At 33.3% G+C, this 20,919-nt stretch overlaps 1 protein-coding gene across 1 annotated transcript; it reads left to right on the forward strand.

Moving 5' to 3' along the window:
* The first annotated feature begins 13,184 nt into the window (after window positions 1–13,184).
* LOC145591698 (uncharacterized) lies at window positions 13,185–13,658 on the forward strand. Its single transcript, XM_081648203.1, has one exon. It carries the CDS (start codon window positions 13,185–13,187, stop codon window positions 13,656–13,658), a length of 474 nt encoding a protein of 157 aa, XP_081504329.1.
* Window positions 13,659–20,919: the final 7,261 nt, after the last annotated feature.

The raw sequence follows: 20,919 nt of genomic DNA on the forward strand, positions 1-20,919 counted from the left end.
AGCACCAACACAACCAAAAGAGCGTGGCAACACGCTCTCCATTGGACTGATTTTTTTTTATTTATCAATGGTTAGAAAACACATAACTAATGAATGTCGGTATAATAATAATAATATTGTAATAGGTTTCAAGATAACATTTCCTTACAAAAAAAAGTTTTCAAGATAACATAATAACTTTAAATAAAAAAAACAACATATGTTAACTTGAAAGTACTCTATATTCAATCTTTTGAGCAGAGCGAAAAGATTTCAACATAGCAAAGTAGGAGTATGTTCTCATTTACTGAACTGAATTGTTTATGAGAGAAGGAAATTAGGAAGTGAGCTGAATTGAACTGAACTTAACTGAAATTAAGATGAAGAGAACAAGACCTAGGTGTTAGTAACGGCAGAATAGATAACAACAAAACAGATCAGAATCATTAGATCACATCAACTCAAAAGAACAAGGTCTTACTCTATTTAGAAAAAATAACAAAGACCATAAATGATGAAATTGAAATATTAATTTGAATAATAAGTATTTTTGTAAATTATACTTTGTAAAAAAATTATTATTAATTAAAGAATATGCTACTCAATTTTCTCATTTATCATTATCATGTAATTCAATTCATTGTTTATCTTTGTGCTTCTTTTATTTTATTTTATTTTATTTATTTTTATATATATATATATATATTTTTTTTAATTGGAATCTATAGGCTATAAGAGCAGGGTGTTCCTGAGAGTATAACCTACAATAACAAATGAGAGGGATCACCCAAGTTTAGGATACATTCAATCACCAATTTAATTGATTAAAATTGATTAGAGCTTATTAAAGTGACTTTTATTTACATGATCACCTATTTATAATTATCTACTCGTATGTCGATAAGTGTAAAAAAAAAATTTAATTATTTATGTTTTTGATAAAAAAGTGATTATTTTTAATTGTTAGATTAGATTTAAGTATTTGAAAAAACACCCAAATTTATTTAGTAATGATTCATTAAAAAATATGTCATAAGTTTTTACATTTAACATCACATATATACGTAGTTGATTACAAATTTACAACAAAAACCTCAATTATCTGTATCATCAGTTTAAAATTACATTTAATCTAATATATATATATATATATATATATATATATATATATATATATATATATATATATATATATATATATATATATATATATATATGTATATATATATGTATATGTATATATATGGGAGCTTTTTTCCCGAGTTTTTAGAGAGCCACGTAAGATTTAATTTTTTTAGCGCGCGGATTATAAATTTAAATTGTAGCCAATTAAATAATAGATTATTAATTTCTTTTACAATTGAATAATTCAAATTCCACGTAAGCAAAATTGACGAATGAGATTTTAAAGTTTAAATTAATTAAATTCAAAATATTATCTTTTGAGATTAGGAATTTCATCTTAAAACTAATATAATAACAATTTTAATCACATAAATATGAAAAATATTTTTTACAAAAATACTTACAAACCGTGCATCGCACGGTCTTCATCTAGTACGTAATATTACATACTTCAACTAAAACAAAATATGGACTTTTATGATAACAATCCCTTTTGCATGCCCCCGATTTACAATAATTTTATTGTACATCGAACATTTTGCGAGAAGTGACCCTTTTTTCGTATAAAAGTGACCCTTTTTCTTCTACAAAAGTGACCCTTTTTCACAAAAGTGACCATTTTGTTTCACAAAAGTGATCCCTTTTATTCACAAAAGTGACCCTTTTTTATTCACAAAAGTGACCCCTTTTTTTACAAAAGTGACATTTTTTTCAACAAAAGTAACCTTTTTTTTCACAAAAGTGACCCTTTTTTTTAACAAAAGTGACCTTTTTTCACAAAAGTAATTAAACTACATATGCAAAACAGAGTATCAAAATCATCAAAAATAAACACAAAATTAACAATAGTCATGAAAAAATAGTAAGATCACTCAAATAAATCAAAAGTCGCCGCCGAAACCACCGCTAGCGACGCTGAAAGTATTGAAACCATTGCCGATTTTACCATTTCCGACTATCTCACCGAGCAAAGCGACGATGATGACTCTTTCTTCGAGTTAGAGCTCACTTCACCTTAAGAGAAGGAATCTGAGCCGAAAATCTAATTAAATCGCAAAAATTAAGGGAAAATATGATGAAAATGAAAGAGAGATAAAGTAAAGTATGAAGAAGAGAGAGAAAGTACCATATGAAGAAGAGAGAGAAAGTAGAGTATGAGGAAGAGAGAAAAAATAATGTGTCTCAAGTTTTGTCAGGAAGCACGTGAAAAAATTTGGTAGAATTTGGTAACAAAATTCTTTCTTATTTGTTACCGCCAATCCCGCCATTCACTATATTAATATACATCGGGTTTTTTTAAAAGTTTGTGTTATGATAATTCTTTTTCAAAAAAAAGGAATTTTTATCAATTAAAAAAAATCATCCAAACCATAACACAAATAATCACATATTCACTCATAGAAGGAAATTAAAAGAGTGGAAAGTGTAGTAGACGCGTAAGAAATTGGCGGTGGAATTAGTTGGCTAAACAAAGAAGCAGCTGTAAAATAAATAAACTTGAAATTGTAATGACCTACTAAAGCCGATGTAGGCTTTTCAAAGGCTACATAAGAGTTTAGCCACATAGGCTTATAGGGTGACAAAAGATAGGTAGTTCCCAAATTAAAGGAACACATTTTTAATTTCTATAACATTACTAGATTTCGTATTTGCCTTTTCATTAAGATTTACAGTAGTCTTATAGTCTACTTACTTTAAGTGTTTACTCGTACATGTTATATCCCTGTCTTCGATTAATTGTACCACTTGTTTGTTTTTTTTCTTCGTTTATTTCTACTTCATTTGCAATATAATGAGTTATGTTACTCCGTATTTCTTCTCAATGAACAAATAAGAAACATTATTGTATAACTCTTAACGAACTCATGGTGAGACAGATATAAGTTGTTACCAAAAAGTTACTAAAAAGAAAATTCACAAAAAATAATAGCGCAGGAGGGTTGAAGAAACCAGTGACGGATCCAGAAATTCTAAATAGGGATAGCATAGAAGAATAAGGGGAAAAAAATTAGAAAAAAGTTCTATATTATATATTAGTATTATCGTTTAATAATTAGCCTTTAAATTTTAAAAATTCATTTTGGTAGATAGATTCTATTACTTTATAATTTTTATAAATGAGAGTCCTTCAAAAACGAAAACTTATGTACAAATATAAGTAAAAGTAATCAATAATAATAAAAAAAAAAATAAGTAAGAAAATAAAATTAAGATAAGAGACCTGTTTTATGTATAACTGGTCTCTTTTCTTTTAACATGGAAAGTATGCTCAATAAAAAGGCAGAATCTAAGAGACCTGTTTATATATAACAGATCTCTTTTGTTTTAGTATGGAATACAAGCGGGTTTGTTGCTACTTTTTATAGCAGCCTCAAAGAGACCAGTTATTTAAGATAACAGGTCTCTTTGAACTCTATTTTTTTTTTTTCCAAAATTTTTAGGGGTAGCATGTGCTACCTCTTGTGCCTTAGTGGATCCGCCACTGGAAGAAACTGTAAAAAGAATTATTGGGGCATGGGATATTGGGAGGTCTGTGGAGACTCTAAGTGGGAGTAGATATTCTCGAGAAAGCTAGAAATAAGGGTTCGTTGTTATTTTAGTATCACAAGTTTTTAGATACAAGCTTTATACATTTACATAAGTTTTTGAAATTTTCATACAAACTATAAGACATACATATATGTATATTCGTTTTTGTGTGGATGGACTCACAGTGAAACTAAACAAACTCACCAATACTTTGTGAACAAGTAAAGATATTCTCAATTTCTCACAAACAACATTAGTTGTACTACGTATATCAAATCCCCACTCTAATCCCTATCTGACTATCTGTACCAACTCTATAACTTTCCGTTGAACATGGTGCATAACTGCATATCATGCTATTTAATTAAATAGAAATGAAGGAAGTATGTGTATAGTAGTCTATCCAATTTCAAATATTTTAAACATTTTGTTTTAGCTTATTTTCATTTATATCAAATAATTTGAGGAAAGAAAAATGATGCTGATGTTCTAGAAATCTATTGGAGCAAAAGAAATGATGTAATGATGTATGTAACCACTAGCACTGTCAAAACAGTTTGACAGTTCGGTTTCGGTTCAGTTTGAAATCGGTTCGGTATTCAATCGGGTCGGTTTGGAATCGGTTTGATTATCTCACGGGTCGGTTTTGGTTCGGTTGAAATAGTTATCGGTTCGATTCGGTTTCGGTTTATTCTTAATCGGTTTTAATTCGGTTCGGGTTGTAAACAGTCCGGGTAGTAAACGGTTCGGTGCAGACGGGTTGCGGTTTGTTAACGGTGCGGTGTAAACGGTTTTTATCCCGGTTCAAACAGTTTCGGGTTGGAAACGGTTTCGGGTTAGAAACAGTTCGGTTCTTTTTTGGTTCAGTTTATAACTGGTTCGGTTCTTTCTTGGTTCAGTTTTTAACTGGTTCAGTTCCTTTTCGGTTCAATTTATAACTGGTTCGGTTCTTTGATGGTTTAACCACTTTAACGTTATTCGTATCGGTTCCATTTCAAGTTTACTAAATTACGGTTCGGGTTGGTTTTCGGTTTCAAAAAATAAATTGTTTATCGAGTTGTTTGGATTTGGGCAGTTAAATGGTTTTGGTTTGAAATTTGATAGTACTTGCTAATCTTTAGCGTTCACAAGTTTTATATAAAGTCGCGAATCATTTCATATTTACTATTTAGGCATCATATTATAAACAAATTCTCATTGATTTTATAAATACATATTATGTTCTGTTTCAAGTTTAGTCATACTGATCTTACTAGTTTATTACGAAGTAGATTATAAGAGTTAGTGTATTAATGTATTATTGTGTTTACAATTAGGTTATTATATGCTTCTTATTTAATCATTTATATACATGACTAGAGGCAGTAGTGTTGCTAATAGTTTGAGGCAGGGCCTGAGCCTGCTTGTTTTGCTCTTGTTTGCGAACACTGATTATCCTTAATGAATGATTTGCCTTGCTATTTTAAAAAAAATATTCTAAGATTTCTAATATTTAATCTATTTAATTATATTCCTGTCAAAAAAAAAAATCCATTTAATTATATAAAAAAGTTTGTAAACGGTTCGATTTAGAAGCGGTTAGGTTCATAAACGGTTCGGTTTATAACCAGTTCGGTTTACAAACAGTTCAGTTTTTAAATGGTTCGGTGCAAACGGGTAGCAGTTTGCTAACGGTTCGGTGTAAGCGGTTTTTTTGCCAGTTTAAACGGTATCGGGTTGGAACCGGTTTCGGGTTAGATACGGTTCAGTTCTTTTTCGGTTCGGTTTTCTTTCAGTTCGGTTTATATTTGGTTTGTTTTGTTAACGGGTTCGGTTCTTATACGGTTTATCATTATTCGGGTCGATTCGGTTTCGGGTTTACTGAAATACGGTTCGGGTCGGTTTTCGGTTTCAAAAAAATCGGTTTTTAATCGGTTCGGTTCTCATTTAGGTCGGTCGGTTTCGGGCAGTTAAACGGTTTCGGTTTGAAATTTGACAGCACTAGTAACCACTAATAAGGGCACTAACTGTAGCAAACAATGTGGATCATTTGTACGCATAGCCAATGAATTGGCGATGCAATTGTACGTACGGACTGCTTACAACATGTAAGTACTGATGTAGGCAAAGATATATCATAAATTAAAGCATTTTAGAGGTCAACACCTGGCATTTCTTACCAATAATTAGGCTGAATTATAAGGATGTCCCTTTATTAAAATTGTATACTACCCTCTTATCATCTTTTGCTAAGGGCCTGTTTTGTTCAGCTTAATTTCAGTTCAATTCAACTTCAATCAGTTTAGTTCAGCTTATTATTTTCTTCTATCATAAACAATTCATTTCAGCTTTATTTAGTTCAATTCAACTTCAATAAATTCAGTTTAGTTTAGTTCAGTCTCAATCAGTTCAGTTCAGTTTAGTTCCAATCAATTCATTTCAAATCAATTCAGTTGTTTTCAATAAATCGGAACATACCTTAAATCTTTTTTCTATTTTGACTATATAAGTTTTTCAATATGTACTTTTAAAGTTTTAATCATAAATACTCATTTATAGTTGCATGTAGATAAAATAAATTAGTTCGTATAATAGTTGAGTTAATAAACTACTCATTGAGATGAAAAAAAAAAAAAGAAGACTCAAAATAACTATGTTATGGTTTGTATATTGATAATATTATAAAAATTTTCTCAAGTTTTGAAAACTGCTAAAATTTCAAATAAAAAGAACAAAACGAATTGGAAGAAGGATAAATTAAATGTAACCTTAATTAATAATCCACTTTTACAAAAACAATTTAATAATGATAATAATAAAGGGGGGAAAAAAAAAATCCTCTTTCAAAATTCTAGTGGCCTTAGAAATTTCAAAGGCACCTTTCTCTTTATAAATGCCAGATTAGGTTATTAGCTAGGACGTTCATAAGTTAACAAACTCTACGACACATTGACACAGACAAGAACTAAATCCTCTTAAATCTTTATATCCACCTATATTTATTAAGTACACATGATAAGAGAATATATGTACTCCAAAGTTAACGTATTGTTCCCTCCATTTCCATATTTGTCTATATATGTACTCTCTATTTTGGCCTATGATATTTTGTCCATATTTGTTTTGATCAATGAAACAAATCGATATTTCTTCAAAAATAAAAATAAAAATGAAACATTCGTCATTCAAAGTCGATTACGAAACTAATCTAGGAATTAATTGAACCGACTGATGAATCTTTGATCACCTCGATATTTTAATCTCCATAGCTAATCATACGTCCAACTTTCTTATTAGGGTTAATGATGAGTATATTTTAAGAGAATTACAATTAATCATTTAGAGAGAATATTGTAAAATTGAAAGTGGTTAGAGTTGTACTAGGAACTAATTTTAAGATTCTAGGGGATAGATTATATTATGATAACTAGAATAGGTAGCCGGCGCCAAGATAATTAAACAAATAACTTCTTTTTCATAGTTCTCTAAAGTTAATTAACACTATAAAAAGGGGAATGTTATAACTTTTTTCAAAGAAAGCATAGATACTATTAAGCAATAATGACTAAATCAAAGGAGCTATCATCTAATGTCACGTTTGGTACCGGCGCACCGCTAATGTGCGAGTATCGTCGTTTAATTGGGAGTTAGTCATCTTTTAAATGTCAAATGATGCTTCTTCTCCTTTTACACTAGCTACATTCATAAGGCCTTAATTTGAAAAGCAAAACTAAACTATTTTTTTCCCCAAAAGTCTCCATTATAGATATGAAAAAGAAATAGTGTCATAAAGGATTAAAAGATACTTTGGAAATAATGTTCGGAGTGTAATAATTATCCTATGACTGAAAGGTTAAGATTCGATTCAGTATTACTTGTATGAAAAGTTTAGATAGCAAAAGTTTAGATAGTAAAAGTTTTGCTAGTAAGTTGTAGGGAAATATTTAGTTGGATCGAATCTATCAGACATGACGAATATGTCAATTCTTATCAATGGTGGCATATTTGGCTTTTTTTCTCTTGCTTCCAAACCTAATTAAGCAATTTAGCCGATGAAATAACATTCCTTCTGATCCTTTAATTTCCAAAAAATATCACATGTTCTATCAATAATATTACAATCGAAAGTTTATTCTTTATTATCAACAAAACTTCAAATATAACATCTCATATCAATACAAAGGGACGAAAAATAAAATCTAAAACAATTTAACTTATTCCCATATGATCAATACATGCTGTTTTCCATATAACAAAAGATCGTTGTAGGTATAATGTACATCGGTATAAAGAATGTATAGAAAACATATCAATCATATAAGCTCGTCAAATCATCTTAAAGTCTAAAAAAAGATAGATATAGCTCACAATTTCTTATACATTAATTATAATGTCCAATGTACTTTCATCCTTTTTTTTTTTTTTTTTTTTTTTTTTTGGTGCGTATGATCATAAATTATTAACCATGTAAAATAAAAGGCAGTAAAGCCTTAACTTTTTGTACGTGCGTCTCTACATTGAAACTTGTCCGATGGAAGTTTTTGGCTTTGTCATGCCTCATGCTAGCTTTTGTTTTAACCAACACTATGGAACTTTTCTTTAAACCCATCATTGATTTCCTTTTTTCTATTTTAATATCTATCTTTTTGGTTATAAAATTATTTATATTGAGTTTTTCCTCATTTTGAAAATTGAAAAACTCGTAATCGAAAATGGTAGGCTATCAAATTCGGGCATTTCCATGGTGAATTGGTAATTGGTATCCAAAAGGTACACTAGTACCAAGCCAATACCATTACATCTTTTTGTATGTTACGTTAAGGCCATGCTCTTTTCATCATTATAAAATGTTTTTTAAACTTCATAAAGCAAACAGCAATGTTTATGAGGTCATAAACATTTCTTTAAAAAAAAATGTCATAAACAAATTTGGAAAACTATGTACTCTCTGTTTTAATCTAGTTTGCCTGCTTAATTTTTCATGCGCGATAGAATAAATAAATCAATGTTGTATTCAACTATCAGTTTAAACTTTTGATTGAGTTAATCTTCTAACATGGTACCAGTGCCAACCTCGTGTTAAAGTGTAATACATTATACGCTAGGAGTGGTGAGACTCATATTGCATACACATTTCTAACTCAATGTGCTCTCATGTAAGAGTGAGCGAATCCTTTTTCAACTATATGCTTAGGTTTTAGCTGAGTTGGTCCTTAATAGTTTAACAAATTTGTTTGTCCTTTTTTTTTGTTTTGTTTTTTGACACAAATTCAGTTACCCACTATTTATTTTTATTCATTAAATTTATTTCTTCCCACTTTTAATAATTATGGCCCCACACAGCCACACTCTTTATCATTCTATTGACACCAAAAAAAAAAAAAAAACCTTACTATATTTCAAATATAATTTTTTTCATTAAATAACAATTATAAACTACACTATTAGACTCTGCCTAAAGATGGCCATGGGCTGTGCCGGCAGGGACCCAACATGATTTCGGCACGGCCCATGGTCCACAAGTGGGCCGTGCCGTGAGCAAAATTCTAGAAATTTGGCACAGACACCGCGGGTGGCACAGTCGTCGACTCGTCGGCCCATGGGTCGGCATGTCGGCACGGTCCGCCAGCCCGGCGTATATTTATTTTTTTTTAAAAATCGGGTTGGCCCGTAGCCCGGTTCGGCACGGCCCGCCAGGTATGTGGGTCGGGGTGTGCCAAAACTTGGCACGGCCCGCTGGGAATCCGGTACGGCCCAACACGAGCCCACCCAGGCACGGCCCGTAACGGCCTGACACGGCACGATGCACATCTTTAACTCTGCCTGAAACTATGTGCCTTAATAACTAATCAAAAGGAGTACATATATTAGTATATAGGCTACATTCGATTGGTGTAGCTTAGGCTAACACCTGACTAAGCCGAGTTGGGCATGAGATTGGCCTGCGATGTTCAAAGGTTGGTTATGGGTTGACACTATCTTGTTTTGTGTGTCGTCGGATTGTGTGCATGGTGTATTGATCACAAATTAGAAAAATCAACTTTGTGAAACGAGTTAATAATCAGCCTCAACGGTGTGTTTGGATAAAGAAAGAGGAAGAAAAGAAGGGGAGGGAGGAGAAGATGGAGGAAGGGAAGAATGGTGAGTTTTCCTTCCAAATCTCTTCATTGTTGGAGAGATTATTTTCCTCCAATTTAATCTATTTAATTTTCTTCCTTCCTTATCTGTCATCCAATTGAAAGATATCATTTCTCTCTATTTCTCTTCCATTCCTTTCCCTCCATTTCCTTCAATCCAAACACGCCATAAAAGTTGTTCGAATAGCATCTTACCCACCTTAAAACTTAACATCAATTAATCGGGTCAGCCTAGGTCATAGGTCATAGTTAAACTAACATCCCGACCCAATACACTTATACACATCCCCAATATGTAGTAGTATAAAATGCTAGCCATTGAATTATTGAATCAATATAAAGCAAAAGATTGGAGCGATAATGTTACTTTAAGAAGAATATGAACTAAATTTAATTTGCACATAAGAAACTTAATCAAGAGGCAAAACGTCAAACATAATTACGCGGCTCATTTTTGCGGCTAATTTTGGATGTCTCCCTTAGAAGAGTTTTAAATTGATTCACACATCTTTAAAGAAGGTTGGGGGACTGGTATGTAACCGAATTCTTAACTGTCATAATTGCTGCCAAAAATCTAAAGGTAATAGGCATGCAATTAAGACTAAACAACCTTTTAATTAGCTACTAATGATTGCTTAATGCTGTATGCATCCACATCCTCACATCTTAATATCTTATCTTACCAAAATGTGTAGTACGTACCACTAAAAGCTGTGTTGTTAGAAGCAACTCTACTTTCCACCCCAATGCCAGGGGTAGTCCAAACCTTACTATAGACATTTGATTTAGGGAGGGTTAACGTAACGGGTCGGGTTAGTTACCTCGTTAATTAGATAATTGCGCCAACTTATCACTTGTACTCGTACTTGCCAAAAAAAAAAAAAAACAACGTTAGACAACTTGAGTTACTAGTTAATCGATTAATTGTCTACTTTATATGCAATTTAGATTGCATTAGTTGATTAATGTTTTTAGTTCGGGATACTCAAAACTTAATATCAAATTTCTTCTTCATTAGTTTATCTTTGTGAGTGTTGTAGACATCACAAAACCGCTAATAGAAGAAGTACATTTTGACACAATAAGAATATTGTCTTGGATGGGGTCTATTATATCATAATTCCTTAGGTGGCACCATCGTAACACCCCAACAAAGGTAATAGATTCTCACCCGTGTTCTTGTGATTTTGTGGGCGTTGTGACTATAAACCAAGCCAGATTTAGTTACAAAGGGGGATTGGGAGTGGTTGTACATCTTGTAATGACTAGTAACTGAGCATCAAATTAACGACTCTATAAGAGGCCAATGATACACAAAATTTTACAGTTACAAACACACAAATTGTAATTTTTTCTGTGGAGGCGGATGCACCATGCTTGGTACATTCAGTGTTCTTTAAAAAAAAGGCGGAATGAACATTTAACTATTCAGCAGTAAAGAACATTTAGCTATTCAGTAAAGAACATATAGTTGTTTTGTAAAGAACATATAGCTATTTTTATAAAGAACATCCAGTTTTATATGTTTTTTTGTAAATCTAAAGAACATTTGTAATATTAGTAAAGAACATGATAATATTAAAGAACATTATTCATTTAGTAAATGTACATTTAGTATAAAGGATCATGTATGTATATGAAAATGTACATTTTACTGTATTATAATGTACATTGTATTATATTCTAATGAACATATATGTTATAATATTGGTTACATGTTTTATGTACATTGTATTATTTGCATCATATAAGTATATGAAAAAAGAACATTTTACTGTATTTTAATGTACTTTGTATTATTTGGATCTACAACTTTTTCTAAATTTGTCTATTTGCTTGCTTTGTTCTTCCAAAATATATTAATCGGTTGATCTTCTTCAAGAATTTCATTTTATTTCTCATTGAAACAACAAAATTATATCAAAATCGCAATTAATTTTCAATAAAATCAAATATTACAATTTTCAATCAAATTTATAAAAAACAAACACTCAAACTCAAAATAAACAAGTATGAATGTTAAATAAACAAGTATAAATGTCGAATTTGGTCTTACCTTTCGTTTTTATTTGTCATCTTGAACAATTTTGGGCTCAAAATTTCGAATTTCTTGAAATTTTGTTTGAGGTTTGAGGAATTTAAATGGGTTTGAAGTTTTGTTTGGAGAGAGAAAGTGAACTTTTGGTAAAAAAAATTTGAAATGATTTGTAATTAATGTATGGTAAAAAAAAATAATTATAGTACTATTTATCTATTTCATTATACAAAATTTCTTTTAAAAAAAATATATATATACAAAATTGTTGCATAAAAAATGATGTACATTATAAATGAACACTATGTTCTTTTATGTATATGTCCATGTACATTATAAATAACTACTATATTCTTTTATATGACCATGTTCATTAGTATATATCTGAATGTTCATTCCGCCTTTTTGTATTTTGGAGCGGATGTACCATGTGGATCGTGCATCCGCCTCCACGAACCAACTATTAAACACAAATTACTACTCCATAATACTACATATATTGCAACTTTATTACAAATTGACATTCCTATTGGATTTCAATTGGATGATCAAGGAAATACGATTTATGTAACTGTGAAATAAAGTTCGAGGAATTGAGTCTGGAGGAACTCACGGCTGATATAATTTGACCGGTAAAATTTGTCTCAATCTTGATCCCAAGAAAAAATTAACACAAAATTGACTTGAATCAATCGGGTTTTGAACTTAATAGTAGAACCAAACCTCAAATATAACCAAAATTTAATAATAGGAAAATTTCACATTTGCTACCAGCCAAAGCAGTGTATTTCATATTTGCTACCCCTTAAAAATTTTATTTTATGTTACTACCACTGAAACTGACTAACTTCGAAAATAACTACCACCTGTCTTAGGCCGTTACTGTTTCTGTCAATTGGGGTCCACTCCAACGGATACTTGTTAATTGCCCCCAATTCAAATACGATTGCTCAAGCTTTGGCTTCATCAATTCTTTGTGATATCAATTGGAGGAAATTAAATCAGCAATTGAAACAATTGAAACCAAAAATCAACCAAACACAGAAGGGCGAATTCATTGGCTTTGCACAATTGGTGTATCTGGGTGGCATTTTCTGGGAATTGCGCAGCACGAAAAGGTTAGTTGTTGGTTTAATCGAGCAATTTAGGTGACTTTTGTTCAATGATTTGATTAATTAGTAGATTTAGTAGTAAATAGTAATGTTTAATTTGGTGTAATTGATTTGAGGAGGCTGTAATTTGAAGTAATTTATGTGGAAAAAAAAATTAGGGTTCTTGAGTGTAATAATTTGGGGGTTTTTTCCGTTTGGTTTGAAAACCATGAAATTGAAATTGTTGCTGGGCAATTAAAGTGTGTAATGTGGTAATGATTCATTAATTATGTGTTATTGCAGTGAATCATGTCTTTGGTTAGGTGTTCACCCTCAAAATACAAGAAATGTGATTGTGGTGTACCCATGGCAAAGCTAACCTCATGGACTAGAGAGAATCCAGGCAGGAAGTTTCTGAGTTGCAAATTCTATGATCCCAATACTGAAACAAGGGGCTGCAAGAGTTTTTGTTGGTTGGATGAAGAGGATGGGACTGATTGGCAAAGGGATGTGATCAACCAATTGATCCTTGACAAAAAACTGATGAAGGGTGAGATTAGCTCACTGAAAGCAGAAGTGGATGATCTTACTGGACAGAGGAGGTGCCTCCTAAGTGAGATTGACAACCTCAAGGTGAAGTGCAGAGCTCTGAAGGGTGACAGGAAGAGGTACTCTGAAGAAGGGCAGCAGAACAGGAACTGCTCTGGATTTGTAGCTGTAGGTGTTGTATTTTGCATTGTTTTCTTCATGCTAGGGTTGTTAGTTGTGGTGAAGAAAGCTTAGGTTAGTGTAGGGTCTATGTTAGTATGGGAAAAGTGTGTCCTTGTTGTTTTTTTATCAAGTAATCAAGTGTAATTGTAGTAGTGTTGTCTGCTGTAAAATAGTGGACATTTTGAATGTGTAAACTCTCCACTTCTAAAATAGTGGACATTATCAATGGAAAAGAAAAAAGTTGAAATTTTAAAGTTTATGAATAAACAAGTTTTTAACCATTGCAAAGTTAACTGCTGAAATAACAGTTCCAAAAGGATTACATGCTTAAATTTGTAGCATAACCATAAGTCACAAACATTGTTCATTCATAATTCAAGATCTAAAAAAAAAAATCCCAGAGTTTACAGAAGCCACATAAATTGTAAATTCAAAGGGCTATGTTCTTTCCCTTAGCCTTTGACCTTGTTGTGGTAGTTGAAGCTTGAGTGTTTTGGCTGCAACTGAATGGCTGTGAGGTTTGATCTTGCTGTGATTGCAGAACCTCCTTCTGCTGCTTGTTCTGCTTCTGCTGCATCTGCTGCTTCTTCTGCTTCTGCTGCATCTGCTGCTTCTGCTTCTGCTGCATCTGCTGCTGTTTCTGTTGCTCTTGTGGAAATGTCTTGTTTCCAATACTGTTTGGCCCAGCAGTAGCTCCACTCTGAAAAAAGTGACAGCACACCACAAACTGAGTCAGTTGAAAGAATTTAACTCCAACATTGGTATTTGTTAAAAAAAAAAAATTACAAAAATAATAAAAGGTGACACTGTTATTACATTTGAAGCTGCTCTCTCAGCTTTCTTTCTCCTTTGTTCATTCAGCCAAGGTGTGTTGAGGACAAGGCAGGCTGAGATGACAAGACAGAGTCAGTGACTGTTGGGGCTTAAGTTTTAGGTGCAGATTTACAACTCTTGGCATAATGACCAAGTGTTCCACAGTTTCTGCACCTTTTTTGGAATTTAGGGCCCTTCTGTTGTGGCTTGTTGCTACCTGATGTCCCTTCTCCCTTCTCTAGCTTTCTCTTGTTGGATTTAGGCCTCCCAGGCATCACTCTCACAGCTGGTGGAAGTGGTTGTCTCAAGTCAATCTTCTCCCAGTGCTTGGGGCCTGGCATAGGCTGGATGGCATCTTGATATGCAAGAATGTAGGTTTCCCTACTGTAGTAAGCATCCACATAGTCATCTGGGTCCACCCTTTTGTCAAGTATGCAAGCATAAGCATGCACACAAGGTATGCCAGTCAACTGCCAGTAATAACAGGAGCATGCCTTCATCTTTAAGTCCACAACCACCTTATCACCATTCAATTCAACTTCATAGCTGTCCCCTCTGGATAACTGCACATTGCAATACCTAGCAGCCCTTTCTATTCTCCCAAACACCTTGCTCACATATGGCATGTTTTTCCCTTCCAATTTTTGAACTGCCTCCCACTTTTCACAGTTTCTCTTCATCATATAACATCTCAACCACTCCATTTGAGTGAGGATGGGCTTGTCTCTTGCATCCTTGATGACAGCATTGAAAGTTTCACATAAATTGTTGAGCAGCATGTTAGACTTGCACCAATCAGAAAAGGCATGTCTTGACCAGTGTGATGGAGAGATGCTTGCTAAATACTCATATGCTTCTTCAGATAAGAACTTGATTGACTCCATTGCAACCTCAAAGTCAAACTAAATCCAAAAAAAAAAAAGGGAAATATGAGTAGACACCTATGCATACACTTGGATTTTGAAGAGAAAGGAATTTCAACACATTGACTTACCAAATACAACTATATCATAGTCAAACAATACAATACACCACATGCACTATTTTTTTGGACACTCACAGAACATACACATTAAAAAGAAGCAAAAACATATTGACTTACCAAAGTGGTTGCCCTTGCTGCATTCCAAAATAACTCCTTGAAAGTGGAGCCAGTGAATTGGAGCTTGAAATTAGCCCAAATATGCCTGACACAGAATCTTTTTTCAGCATTTGGGACTAATTGTTCAAAGGCTTCCAGAAGACCCTAAAAAAAATTTTTTTTTTAGTAATACTAGTTAACTACTACACAGCTATGCAAAGTTAAAAAAAAAAAGTGCAGTTATAGGAGGGTATACCTTTTGTCTGTCACTCATAAAGGTGAACCCCAATCCTTCATTGCAATCACCTATGTCAGTTTGCAGGCACTGAATGAACCAGCACCAGGTGTCCTTGTTCTCCACCTCAACTGTAGCCCATGCAAATGGGAAAATCTGGTTGTTCCCATCTTTCCCAACAGCCACTAGTATTTGACCAGGGTAGGCACCTTTCAAGTGACACCCATCTAACCCAATGAGAGGCCTACATCCCTTGTTGAAACCTTTTTTCAATGCAGCCAAATAGACATACATCCTCATGAAAAGAGGAGGTTCTGGTCTGTCTACTCTCTCAACCACAACATATACAGCACTCTCAGGATTATACTTGAGCACAGCTTTCCCATAATCCCAAACCCTTGCATATTGCTCTGCTGCAGAGCCATATATCATGAACTTTGCTTTGGCTCTTGCTAGCCAAGCCAGTGAATACCCAATATGTATTCCTAAATCACTAAGAACCCTAGCTCTGAATGTCTTGATTTTCCAACTTGGATTGCTCCTCCACTCCTCAACATACTTCTCTGCTAAGTATTCAGCAGAAATACATGCATTCATCCTTGATCTCATGCACCTATGGTTTAACCTCAGCTCCTTGATTTGCCAAGCACTACTCTTGTACATTCTCCTTGAAGACACCTTAAAATCACACTTTTTCACTCCCTCACCACATGTACATTGAGGCAAGTTGCTCCTCTTAGAGTTCCACACACAGTTACATCTCTTTCTGCAGAAAATAGTGATTCTCTGACCACCATTGTGCAAGTAATAGAATTCATACCTATTCTCTATAGCATGAGTTCTCAGTGCTCTCCTTAACACCCCACTATTGCTAAACTTCTGCCTATCTAACAGCACAACTGGCTTCTTGAAGTCAGTGTCTTCTCTGAACCATGGACTTGTGTCCTCTTCTTCATCTGACCCATGAAGACTCCTAAGTTCATCTGAGTCACTTCCCTCAGCCTGTACCTGAAGATCAGAACACCCAATGTCCTTTCCCAGTTGATGTACCTGCTTTTCTGTGTACTCAGCAAGCTTGCTGTGAGTATGGCTGCCTGTGACAAGCTGTAGACTATTCTCCACCTCACCTAATAAACCCCTTTTTGTTTTAACATGCCACCGCTCCTCCTCTTCATCAGTCACTTCCAAATCTTCCTCACCAGCTTTCCAGTCAACATCCAAATCACTCAGATCTGTTGAAGATGATCCAGATTCTGATCCAGAATCATCATCTTTGAACAACCTCTTGGTACACTTTCTCACAGACTTCCTCTTCCCTTTCGCTTCACCCTGTTCATTCACCTCACAAAGTACTCCCTTGCCCTTATCTTGCACACCACTAACTTTCTCTTCCAATACCCTGGTAGAACTCTCACCCTCCCCCTTTCCAGAATCTTTGTGAAACCTGGGGCTTCTCCTACAGACAGATTCAATGGCTTTCCTAGGCTGTAACTTTGTTCTAGGTTGTGAAGCAGGAAGTTGCTTTATGTAATCTGTACTTGGACTAATGACAGCTGTGGGGGGCTCACTCTCAATAGGTTTTGCTTTCCTTGGGCTTCTCCTAGTAACAAGGGGTTTTTTTTGTATTTGGGGCCTTAGTTACAGCAGGGTTAGATTCAACATTAGACAGCTGGTATGTTTGGGATGGTATGGACTGAGAAGGGTTTGAATTGGGTTGCTGTGATCCAGATCCATTACCATTTACACTTGGGTCAGTTGGATTAGAATGGGATGGGTGTGAATTGGGTCCAGATGGGTTGGATGTGGATGGGTTGTCAAGAATTACAGCAGGTGGGTGATACTTGTCCCACTCTTCCACCCCCACACATTGAAACAGCTCCACATGCCCCTCATTATGTTTGGACTCTAAGAAGCCCCTAACATCATCATCATTCTCAATCCTCCTCTTCCCATTTACCCAAGTCTTCCCTGCCTCCTTATACCACAAACTGTAGATCTGAGGAACCTCCCAACCTATGTCTCTAAAGCCCTCACTACACAGGTACCTCAAGTAGCTCACACTCCTTACAAAACTAACTGGCACACTATTCTTCCAGTAAACAAACCCACCTTCATATACCAAATATGGCCTCCCCCTTCTGTGCTTTTCAACAAACCCTCCAAATAACCTAAGCTTAATGTCAACTGTCTCCTCACCATCCATATTTATCTACAGACACAACAAGTAAACAATGCATATATATTCAATTAATAAATCAACCATGACAGAGCACAAACTGAGCAATTATAAACAATGACAGCATAAAACACACATGCAAAGCAAAATATGTTTAATTAATTGCACAATTAGTGAATAATTTAAGTGAAGCGCAAGTATTTAGGGTTTACTAATCCAGCAATGTTGTCAAAATTGCCCACATTAACAGTAAGTAATTGCAAATTAACCACCATTGCAGCTGAGTTGGACCACTACATACAAGTATGAAAAGAAGCTCTTACCTGTCAATTGCTGTCAGAAGATTCTTCGACCTTCCACTTCAGCAAAGAAGATGGCGCTTTTCCAGGTTGGAACTCCTCCTTCAATCAGATTCTTCCACGCACACAAGCCCTAGATCTGAGGATAACTTAGAGAGAGAATGAAATTGACCAAGTGAAAGAGAGAGAAAGAAAGAATCGAAAAAAAAAATCAACCAAAAAAATTTAATTTTGGTCAATTATGGAGGTTGGGAAAAAATTAATGGAGGAAGAGAGAGAGAGAAAGAACAGAGTGACGGGGAGAGGGAGGGAGTAAGAGGGAGGTAGTTAGAGGGGTGGGACCCACTAACGGTTCTTTCACAGAATCCGTTAAGTGGTAGTTATTTTCGAAGTTAGTCAGTTTCAGTGGTAGTAACATAAAATAAAATTTTTAAGGGGTAGCAAATATGAAATACACTGCTTTGACTGGTAGCAAATGTGAAATTTTCCTTAATAATATAACAATAAATTGTTTAAATCCGACCCAACTAGATATAACCAATTGGCTTGTGAAATAGATATAATAACACGATTTTGAAAATACGTAAAATTTTTATAATAATAAATAAAGATAATTCTTGGATTGTTGGTACAATTGTTTACTTGTAATTTGATATGATGGTAATTTGAATAATTTAGTAGTTATGAGTGTTTTTTTTTTTTTTTGAGTTCAATTTACAAAAGTTTACTCAAATAATTATTTGACTTAATTTACTACTATGTAGTATCGTAAACGCATTTTTATTATGTCATACTTTTTATTTAAATTAACCAATGTAGAAAATGAGGGATAACTCAAGTGGTTAGAGCTTCTCTCCCAATTTAAGGAGATCAGATTTTCACCCCTACATACCCTTGTAGCTCTCTAAAATGACAAAAGAAAAAAATGTAAAGAACAAAATTTTGTCGAGAATGATTTGGCCCACATTTGAAAATTTTGGGTCATGGTTAATTGGTCAACGGGTTGACCCAAAACCAAAAATGATCCAATCATAAGTTGATACAAACACGAAATAACCTGACTCGAAATTGAACCAATTGATTAAGTGTCTACAAATTTTTTAAGAATAAATCGATTTGATTGAAAATATGATAAAAATTAAGACTATAGAAATTATCAAAAAAGTAAAAGTATCTACAGAATATGATTTCACTTGTTTGATTTGTTATACAACATAGAGCCACAAGGGCGGATGATGAGAATCGATCCCAAAATCTCTTGGAATTGGGAGGAGACAGAATATGATTTCACTTGTTTGATTTGTTATACAACATAGAGCCACAAGGGCGGATGATGAGAATCGATCCCAAGATCTCTTGCTTGGAATCGGGAGGGAGTTCTAACCGCTTGAACTATCCCTCACTTTGTAATAAATAAAAATGTTAAATAAGATGATGTAGTATATATTTCAACTTATATATTGATAATTACTCGTATTAAATCAGCAAAATTATTCTCTTCAATTTTAAATTGAGGATCAAGGAAAACTAAAGACTAATTTAAGTACTTATCTATATTTGTCCATTTCATAACCAAACATTGTTAAAATTAATAATTTTAAGAGTGTCAACCAGAATAATATGTTTTTAAGAAACTATCATATATAGAAAGTTTGAATGCATAAATCAATCAATCAATCAATTACATACTATTAAAAGTGAATCTTAAGACACACTTGTCAATGTATTATTAAAAAATTTCCCGCCATAATTTTTTTTATATAAAATAATATAAATCTTTTCCTAAAAGATTAAACTATCCATTATAAGTTTATAATATTACATGTTTTTAAAATATTTTCTCTTGCATGCTTTTATTTTTAATATACTCTATATTTTTTAATACTCAAGTCATTATATTAAAAAAATTATAATAAAATTGTCAAAAATATTTAACAACGGTGCATTGCATGGGATTTAACCTATTTACCCAATTAAACACATTTTTATGGCAAAGAGGGCCATTCGGTGAGTATAATTTTTTCTTCTCCATATATCGGCTTTAATACCCCATATATTGCGCAAATCATTTTCTCCCCCCTTTTTTTTCCTAGGATATTTACTTAATTAACTTTTCTCTTTACCATTGTTTTCTACCAAGTATAATTTAATATGATCCTTAATTATGAACTATATATGCATTGTTTCTTTTAAAAATAAATAAAATTTACTCCGTATTAATTCAAACTTGAAAATGTTAAAATAAAGTAAAAGGTATTAACTTAAGGAAAAGTTAGGAAAAATCCCTCAAATGTTGCGCCTCAGATCCCTAATCAAAGGGATCTAAGGTGAAGAATGATTGGAGAGCATTATCACTACTCTACCACCTCAACGCACGTTAGATCAAATTAAAATAGTTTCCTACAAAATTGGAATGGTCGTTATAGATGATATGCGACACAACATATCGACATACCCTTTTTCATATACTTGTATATTGTTGTTTTATTGTATTTTGCATCTTGGATTTCCATTCTAGGAGAGGGCATTCTTTTGTAGTTTGATGTTGATTTTGATCAAATTCTACTCATTGTAAACAAAAACTTGACATACCATACATGCTACAAAAGCGCTTTAGTTATACTAATTAACGAATAACAAATTACCACAGATATGCAAGAGCAACCAACTATTTATCTATAAACATACTTAATTTTTTTTTTTTAAAAAAAAAATTATTGAAGGAATGA

Source organism: Chenopodium album, chromosome 18, assembly GCF_948465745.1.
Source record: "Chenopodium album chromosome 18, dcCheAlbu1.1, whole genome shotgun sequence".
NCBI lineage: Eukaryota > Viridiplantae > Streptophyta > Magnoliopsida > Caryophyllales > Amaranthaceae > Chenopodium > Chenopodium album.